Source organism: Manihot esculenta, chromosome 3 (genome assembly GCF_001659605.2).
Source record: "Manihot esculenta cultivar AM560-2 chromosome 3, M.esculenta_v8, whole genome shotgun sequence".
NCBI lineage: Eukaryota > Viridiplantae > Streptophyta > Magnoliopsida > Malpighiales > Euphorbiaceae > Manihot > Manihot esculenta.
The window spans coordinates 8,515,906-8,525,862 of record NC_035163.2 but is presented as its reverse complement, the minus strand read 5'-3'; the positions used below and the strand labels follow the sequence as shown (position 1 = coordinate 8,525,862).

General features: G+C 32.8%; 1 protein-coding gene across 1 annotated transcript; it reads left to right on the top strand.

Moving 5' to 3' along the window:
• The first annotated feature begins 2,214 nt into the window (after window positions 1–2,214).
• On the top strand, window positions 2,215–6,055 carry LOC122723376 (rhamnogalacturonate lyase B-like). The gene is made up of 13 exons (XM_043955499.1): window positions 2,215–2,604; window positions 2,693–2,743; window positions 2,834–2,953; window positions 3,049–3,168; window positions 3,265–3,400; window positions 3,760–3,930; window positions 4,083–4,238; window positions 4,326–4,523; window positions 4,625–4,766; window positions 4,853–5,012; window positions 5,105–5,221; window positions 5,605–5,731; window positions 5,816–6,055. The coding sequence occupies exons 1-13, from the start codon at window positions 2,468–2,470 to the stop codon at window positions 6,053–6,055; spliced, it is 1,875 nt and encodes a 624-aa protein (XP_043811434.1). The 5' UTR covers window positions 2,215–2,467.
• Window positions 6,056–9,957: the final 3,902 nt, after the last annotated feature.

The following is a 9,957-nucleotide window of genomic DNA, read 5'->3' as shown; positions in this document are numbered from 1 at the left end:
AATGAAATTGCTAAGTAAAAAGCGAATGATATACCTGAAGTTCAGAATTAGTAGTTGATGCCAAGGCTATTTGCAAAGTGTAACTTCCACTTTGCATTACACTTTTAAGTTCAAATATGATCTGCCATGTAGTTGCCTTATATGCCGTATTTCCAACCTTTCTGCAATTTGAATAACCAATCTCAATATAATTATTATTAGAGAAAAATATAAAAAAGTATCTTGTAGTTTCATTAGTTTTTCATTTTAGGGTATATGGTTTATTTCAAGATCTGTGATTTAATTTTGTGTCATAATAGTACATTGTGATATAAATTTTACCATAGTGTAGAGTTTGGAAATTATCATTGCTTGTCACTGAAAGGATATTATGAGGTACTATTTTGATACAAAATTGAATCACATATCCTAAAATAAACTACAGAGTCTGAAGTAAAAACCCGATGAAACCACACGGAACATTTTTGTACCTTTTCCTTATTATTATTATTATACTTCAAATAAATTAAAGATTGAGAGAAAATAAAATAGATGTTAATAAGTACCTGTTAACATGGGCCAAGAACCAATCTTTAGCATAATTACTAACACCAACGGTATATATGAGATCATTCTTATTGTATAGATCAATATATCTTTCCCACAATCCATATTGTCTAAATCTGTACAGGAAAAAGCAATAATAAAAAATGATGCATGATATTAACTTTAGATGAAACAAGAAGGCATGCTTTGTGTTAGTTTTTGCAATGAGTTAGACCTGAACTAAATTTAATAATGACATCAGAGTTTTCCATTGATATTAGATTTTCTATAAATATGTCACATTTCAGTATAGTCCTAGCCTGCTTTCGGCACTTCTCTCCCTATATTTTCATTAAGGTATTTTAAATATTTTTCATGACATACTTTTTTTTATAAATATAATAAGATTTCATAAATATTTTAATTGAATATAAGTGAAATTAGCTTTATATTATTTCTTTTATGCTTGACCTTTATTTACTATTTGTTTTTTTTTTTCAAAAATGGATGTTTGATTCATTTTTTAAATCTAGAGAGAGGCTCGTTATCTCTAGAAAACCTCTCATTTTCCTTTTTTTAATATTTTCTCATAATCTCTCCTTTTTGTTTTTCACTTTTTGATTTCTTTTGTGTGGCTATCCATGAACATGCTCTGCAACATTTATCTCGTCCAGCTCTTTTTTTTTTTAATAAGTAAACAAATATTTTAGTATACCAACCAATACCAAGCAAATAAAATAAAGAAAATCCAAATATAGCAACATAAACGAATATCCTAATATAGAAATACCATAAATAGGAGATGTTAGATATTTTTGTGTCTTGATTGCTCTTTTTAAAACCACCTTAGGTTCTTTTACCATTGGCCAATTACAAACTAGAGATTTATTCAAAAGAACCTCTCTCTAATGTTTTTTTAGAGAGAGGCTGTCTCGTCGTCTGCCACACCTTCTTCTCCTTTCTATCACGTTTGGGTAGGGAGGAGCTTTTCCTCATTCCCGCCCAGAATGTGAGTTTTCCACTCTACTTTTGAGTGGTGTTTTAATTTTTTTCATTTTACATTTTTGTTATTTCTTAGTCAGCAGTTAAGTGGTTGTGGTAGTGGGGTTTTTCCTTTTGTCGTGCTTGATGTCCATAAGAAATAACAATAAAAAAATGTTTAACACCCATCAAATTTTTGCATGCTTAAACAACCTTAGTTTGTAATTAGACTTGTTACTCTTAAAATTGATATTATAAATAAGAGTCAAATTAAGCATTGATTGTTAGTCATAGTGAAAAGAAAAAATATATCACTATCCTTTATCATATTCCTTAATCTTCATCCTTTTCCAAATATTTTCTTTAGTATTGAAAATCAATTTTCGTCAAGCATATAACGGTATTAAGCAAAATATGTTTTATATTTCCTGTTTAGCGATTATTATAATTTCCTTTGGTCAATTTTATGTTTCTTGAGTTATCTAACTTCTTTTTTTCTCTGCTTCAAATTTTATAGAATTTCTCCGCACAAAATGGGCAAGATGCATTTGCTTGCTGGGTCTAACTGGCCTGCTATCGGTCTTTGCTTTTTCTTCTTCTTCCTTATTGCTTCCTCTGCGAAGATCCCAACAAGGTTCATACTCATGATCTTCCTCTTTATTTCGTTTCTTCTTTGTGATTTTCATTACTACTTTTTTTTTTCTGGCATGTGGTGACAAAGAAGAGAGAAGTAAGGTAATTAAGCTTATTAGGAATAACATGCGTACTGTTCTATTTGCAGTAAAATTCCAAGTACAACTAAAAAGAGCTCAGCTCTTGGGGTGCAGCTACAAGTAACTGATAAGCAAGTAATATACTTAAATTTTCCATCTTATTTTTTTTATTTGTCACTTATAAATCTCCATATCATAGTTGTATTCTATTATTACCGACATATTCTATACAATTAATTAATTATTTAATGTGTTTAAATAAGGTGGTGATTGATAATGGAATTGTCCAAGTCAATTTCTCTAGTCCAGGCGGTGATGTTATCGGAATTAAATATAAAGAAATGGATAACGTACTTGAAACCAAGAATTATGAAAATAATCGAGGGTATGCATTTAATCCTTTATCAGTTTCTATTTATTCATTACATTGTGATAATAAATTCTAATTGTGGTTAGTAATTCTTGGAGTTTAGATACTGGGATGTGGTATGGAGCCGACCTAGAGATTCTAACATCTTTGACAAGTAAATGCATATCTAAATTAATACTTTATAAACTCTAGTTAAGCTTATTTTTTTTCAAGTTGAAGTTTTAATTGTTACTATAATTTTTAGGGTACAAGCTACAAAGTTTAGTATTATAGTGCAAAATGAAGACCAAGTAGAGATTTCGTTCTCTAAGATATGGAGCCCTTCAATGGATAAAACCACAGTTCCCTTGAAGGTAGACAAAAGGTGAGCCCTAGTTCATTGCATACTTTTTTCACCTTATAAGAAATAAACAAAGTTAACGAAAGTCTAATCTCTACACACCGATTTCAACTTTGCAGGTACATAGTTCGACGTGGAAGCTCAGGGCTTTATCTGTATGCTGTAATGGAACGCTTAAAAGGGTGGCCTGACGTTGATATGGATCAAATTAGAGTGGTTTTCAAACTTCAAAGTGAAAAGTAAATGGAGAATTAATCAATATTGTTTATCATTATTTATTTTATATTAATCAATTGAAGGCAACAAGAACATTTATTTATGAAATCAATGGTCAGGTTTCACTACATGGCAATATCCGATGATAGGCAGAGAGTAATGCCAATGCCTCAAGATCGCACCACTGGCCAACCTCTAGCCTATCCTGAAGCTGTTCTTTTAACAAATCCAGTCAACCCTCAACAAAAAGGAGAGGTAATTAATTATGAGAATATGGATTCAAAAGATTTACAAGACATAAATAAATAGATTCCATCGCGAAACAATAGATGGACCCACTTTGTATTTTTTGGGTATACGTGGACCGGATCGACCTAAGTATTAATAGCTTCATTTTAATTTCTCATATTGGATTAATATATTGATAGTGTGCAAAGTGTTTTGATTAAATGTAAAATAATTGAAAGAAAATTGTGTTAGAAATCAAAGAAAATGTTATAGGAAAATAATAAATGCTAATTAATTTCTTAGGAATTTAAAAAATTGAAACGTCTTATTATTGTGTACCTTCATTTATTATTTTATTCATTAATATTGTGGAATGATACGTGCAGGTGGATGATAAATACCAGTACTCTTGTGAGAACAAAGACAACAAGGTGCATGGGTGGATATCAAATGACCCACCGGTTGGATTTTGGATGATCACACCCAGTAATGAATTTCGCGATGCTGGCCCCGTCAAGCAAGACCTAACCTCTCATGTGGGGCCTATTGTTCTCAATGTGAGTATGTGATATTTGAAAATTTTCACTACTTGTTAACAATTTATAAGTAGAACGCCTCAATATTTTTACATTGAGAGGTTCATTTCCCTTCAAAATTCTTTTTTTTATCACAAATGTATTTTAATTATAATTCAGTTATTTTTGTTTAGATGTTTGGTAGTGTTCATTATGCTGGGAAGGACTTAAATACAGAGTATCGAAATGGAGAGCCATGGAAGAAAGTTTTTGGCCCTGTTTACGTCTATCTTAATTCTATTCCGCCTTCTGAAAATCCCAAAGCCCTTTGGGAAGATGCTAAAAGACAAGTACATATCTATTTGTTTATTCATTCTTTTTGTTCATGAGAATTTTGGATGCAATTTTGAGTACTCATGCTTGTTGTTGATTATTAGATGTCAACTGAAGTTAAAAGCTGGCCATATAATTTTCCTCGATCTGAAGATTTCCCTTCTTCTGATCAACGGGGAAATGTCGTAGGTCAATTAGTAGTTCGTGACCCATACATCAATGAAAAATTGATTGATGCAAGTTTAGCTTATGTGGGATTGGCAGCACCAGGTGCTGTGGGCTCATGGCAAACAGAAGTAAAGGTTAGAAATTTCAACAAATTTGAAATTTCATTTTCAAATTATCTAGCAACATGAGGAATTTCTTGGCTAAACATTGCTATGTTTTTTCAATTTACTTATAGGGTTACCAATTTTGGACTCAAGCTGACAAGAAAGGAAGTTTCTCAATTAAAAATATCAGAGCTGGGAAATATAGTTTATATGCATTTGTTCCTGGTTTTCTTGGAGATTACAAGTATAATGTTGATGTCATTATTCAACCAGGTATTTATAGCTTATAGTAGTTTTATAAATGGTTAAACTAATTTTCTTTAATTACTTAATGAAATTACGTACATGTTGAACTACAGGATCTGAGATCAAATTGGGTGTACTTACATATGATCCTCCAAGAAATGGTACAACTCTTTGGGAAATTGGCATTCCTGATCGTACTGCTTCTGAATTCTATGTACCAGACGCAAACCCAACACTCGTCAACAAATTGTATATTGATAGCCCAGCAAACAAGTTAGCTCCCTTCCACATTGCAGCATGCCTTCTTGTTTCATCCAAAGTTAATATCATGCATCATTTTTTTATTATTGCTTTTTCCTATACAGATTTAGACAATATGGATTGTGGGAAAGATATACTGATCTATACCCTAAGAATGATCTCATATATACCGTTGGTGTTAGTAATTATGCTAAAGATTGGTTCTTCGCCCATGTTAACAGGTACTTATTAACATCTATTTTATTTTCTCTCAATCTTTAATTTACTTGAAGTATAATAATAATAATAAGGAAAATGTACAAAAATGTACCGTGTGGTTTCATCGGGTTTTTACTTCAGACTCTGTAGTTTATTTTAGGATATGTGATTCAATTTTGTATCAAAATAGTACCTCATAATATCTTTTCAGTTACAAGCAATGATAATTTCTAAACTCTACACTATTATAAAATTTATATCACAGTGTACTATTATGACACAAAATTAAATCACAGATCTTGAAGTAACCATATACCCTAAAATGAAAAACTAATGAAACTACAAGATACTTTTTTATATTTTTCTCTAATAATAATTATATTGAGATTGGTTATTCAAATTGCAGAAAGGTTGGTAATACGGCATATAAGCCAACTACATGGCAGATCATATTTGAACTTAAAAGTGTAATGCAAAGTGGAAGTTACACTTTGCAAATAGCCTTGGCATCAGCTACTAATTCTGAACTTCAGGTATACCATTCGCTTTTTACTTAGCAATTTCATTACTTTTATATCTTAAACTTAATAATGAAAAATCTATCATGCATGCAAAAGGTGAGGTTCAACAATGCCAATGTCAAACGACCTCTTTTCACAACAAGGCTAATAGGCAAGGATAATGCTATTGCAAGATACGGAATTCATGGTTTATATTGGCTCTATAGCATTCAAGTACCAGCTTCTCAACTTCTCCAAGGAAAGAATACAATTTATCTTACTCAGACTAGAAATGGAAGCCCTTTTAGTGGTATTATGTATGATTATATTCGTTTAGAAGCACCGACAAAAGCTTAATGGTGGGTGGTAAAACATTGATTTTGTAAATGTTTATATATATATATATATATGGATAATAACATTTAATAAGATTTTGTTTTTCTTTTTCAATACATAACTACTGCATTTTGAGCTTTTTATCTTTGTCTTTTGTCATTCATTTAATGACTATTTTGAATCAATTATTTATAAAAAATATAGCATTATTGAAAACTCCGTAACAAAATAATCGTCAATGGAACGATTCCACGAAAATGAAGAAAAAAATAAAGCCAACCACACTAAAACAGAAAAAGTAACTCAATATTAAAACAGTGAACTCATAAATATTATTTTTAAATGTATATGATCACAAATTAAATTTTATCATTTAATTAATTATTTTTTTTAAAAAAAGTTTATAGAAAGCTTAACTTAATATTGTATATTTAAGAATATACGGAACCCAAAATAAATTATATAACTAAAAAAATAATAATAATATTCACCAATGATTTATTATTTAATTTATTAAATAAAATAATTTAAACATTTTTTAAAATGATATTTATATCTTAACATTTTAAATTTTAAATAATTAACAACAACTTTAATATTAATCATGGTTTTTATTGACTTTTTAATTAAAATGATTTTAACTTATAATTAAAATCTTGATTAATATTAAAATTATAATTTAATTTAATTATTCAAATTTAAATTTTGTAGCATAAATATAATTTCACGAAAAAAATTTAATTATTTTGTTAAATACACCTTACTTTTAATACAATAAAAATAATAATTATTTTTTAATACAATAAAAATAATAATTATCTTTTAATTTTGGGTGCATCCAGATAGAAAAAAACCTTAATAGAGAAAAAAACTGTTTTTAATATTTTTTCACACACCCATCAATACAAATACAATGCTCTTTAAATAGAGATTGTTTTACAAATACAATCTACTGAATCCCTATAATAATGCAATTATTCAAAAAATAGTAACAGAAGCCAGATTATTTGGCTAAGAATATGAACTAATACCAAGTCAAGAACCTGCTGCACAAAGATATCAAATAACCAAATATATTCTTGTTGTGAAAAATAGGAAATATTAGTCAACCTTATAACCCCTTTGACAACCTTATACCTATCATATTTTCCATGAACAGGTTGTACTTAATTTGCAGAATCACACTTATCACCTTATATCAGCTGTGATTGCTAACATCCCCCCTCAAACTTGGCCGAGGTTGGAGGCGAAGTTTGGTCCGAAATGGAACAAGGGCAGATTTATGGATTGGTTTAGTGAAGATGTCAGCGACCTGTTGAGTGCTGGGAATGTACTTAGTTACAAGAAGTCCTTGTGCAACACGTTCTCGTACAAAGTGATAGTCCAATTCTATGTGTTTACTTCGTGCATGGAAAACGGGATTGATAGTGAGATAGAGAGCACTGAGATTATCACAAAACAAAAGCGGAGTAACCGTAAGAGGGACCAAGAATTCTTGGAGCAAATAGGTGAGCCAAGTAAGCTCTGCTGCCGCATGCGCCATAGCTCTATACTCTGCCTCCGTACTTGAGCGTGAGACCGTGTGCTGTTTTTTTGCACACCAGGAAATCAAATTGGAGCCGAGGAAAGTGCAGTAGCCTGTGGTGGATCGTCTTGTGACCGGACAGCCGGCCCAATCAGCATCAGCAAATCCTTGAAGCGTTAAGGTGGAGTTGGAAGTAAAATGTAAACCATGTTCAAGAGTGCCTTTCACATAGCGGAGAATGCGATGTACAAACTTCATATGAAGTACCGTCGGATCGTGCATAAACTGTGAAACAAAGTTAACACTGAAAGCAATGTCAGGTCGTGTTAGAGTTAGATATTGTAAGGCGCCGACCATGCTGCGATATATAGTGGCATCAACTGAAGCAGCAGCCTTGGTAACCGGCGGTCGAAGCTCCAAGGGTGTCGACATGGGCTTACTATCAAGCATTCCAAACCTGTCAAGTAATGTGAATGCATAGTGGAACTGATTCAAGAACAATCCTTCAGACGTATGGGTAACTTCTATGCCTAAAAAATGATGCAATTGTCCTAGATCTTTCATGGCAAATTCCTTACATAATAACTGAACAAACTCATCAAGTAAAACAGCAGAAGAACCTGTTAACAACATATCATCGACATAAATTAACAAAGCGAGCATGCCTTTGGAGGACTGAAATATGAACAGAGATGGATCAGCTAAGCTGCAAACAAACCCATACGAAATCAAAAACCTACTCAACCGATCAAACCAAGCTCGCGGAGCTTGTTTCAAACCATACAACGCTCGTTTCAGTTTACAGACATAATTTGGAAACTGAGAATCTGTCATACCTGACGGTTGAGTCATGTACAAATCCTCTGTAATGTGTCCATGCAGGAACGCATTTTTCACATCTAATTGTCTAATCTGCCATTTTCGAACCAGTGCAATAGACAAAACAAGACGTATTGTACCTGGTTTGATTACTGGAGAGAACGTTTCCGTAAATCTTTACCATCAATCTGATGAAAACCTTTCGCTACCAGCCGTGCTTTCAACCGATCTAAGGTACCATCTGATTTAAGCTTGGCTTTGAAGACCCATTTGGACCCGATGACATTCATATTTGGAAGCCTGGGAACCAAAGTCCAGGTTTCATTTTTGTGAAGAGCAACTATCTCCTCCTCCATAGCACGTTTCCAACCAGGATGGGCCAGAGCTTGTCGGACTGTGCGAGGTTCTTTTGGAATGGATGAATCAACAGTTGTTAGAAGAGCATACCTGGGGTTAGGTTTCACAATGCCAGATTTTGACCTCGTCATCATCGAATGTTGAGGAACAGGAGGATCAATGTGTAAGTGTTCTGCCACTATTATTGCTTGTCGATTTTCATCTTGATGGATGGTCGGAACAGATCCACCTGAGGTGGGTGACTGGGATTCAATTGACGGTCTAGGAATTGCAGGTGAATTGGGTGGTGTAGTTTCTGAAAACACCGACATATGGTGAGAGGAAATGGAATCCGCTTGGGATACTCTAGATTCCGATTGGGTTTGAGGTGTGAAATTGACATCAATTGGTGAACTGAGGAGCGGGGGTGGTGAATTGGATGGCAACGTTGGAGCAGAATTCAAAGGTGTTATTTGTGGTGGGACGATTGCAGGTGTTAAAAGACCAGGTGCAGGTAGGGGTATTGTTGAGATTGGTTGCTCTGGGTGCGACTCAGTAGTTTTTTAAAGTAGTGGTCCAGTTGTCAATAATTTGACCAGCTTGGTGAATGACATCTGTACCCATTTTAGATTTGTAAGGAAAACACACTTCATCAAAAGCAACATTCCTGGATATTATATATCGTCTATTATGAATATCAAAGCACCTGTATCCCTTATATTTTTCACTATAACCTGCAAAAACACAGATAATAGATTTAGGATCAAACTTATTTTTTTTAGAGTCCCAAATATACGGAAAGCATTTACACCCAAAGACTCGCAGAATGGAATAATCAGGATGTTTTTTATGTAAAGCAAAGTATGGTGACTCAAAGGACAGAGATGACGATGGTAACCGATTGATAAGAAAAACAGCTGTTGCAAAAGCATCCATCCATAATGACAAAGGAACACGACTATGAAACAACATTGACATTCCTAATTCACGAATTATGCGATGACGGCGTTCTACTGCACCAGTTTGTTCAGGTGTATAAGGACAGGAGATTTGATGTTTTATTCCGGTTTCAAGAAAGTGTGAAGTTAAGGCATTATTGACAAATTCACCTCCACCATCAGAGTGAAAAATTTTAATAACAGCATCATATTGACGCTGAATAAATTTTTCGAAAGCAATAAAAGCAGAATAAAAATCTGATTTCATACGCAATGGAATTAGCCAAATATATTTAGTGCAGTCA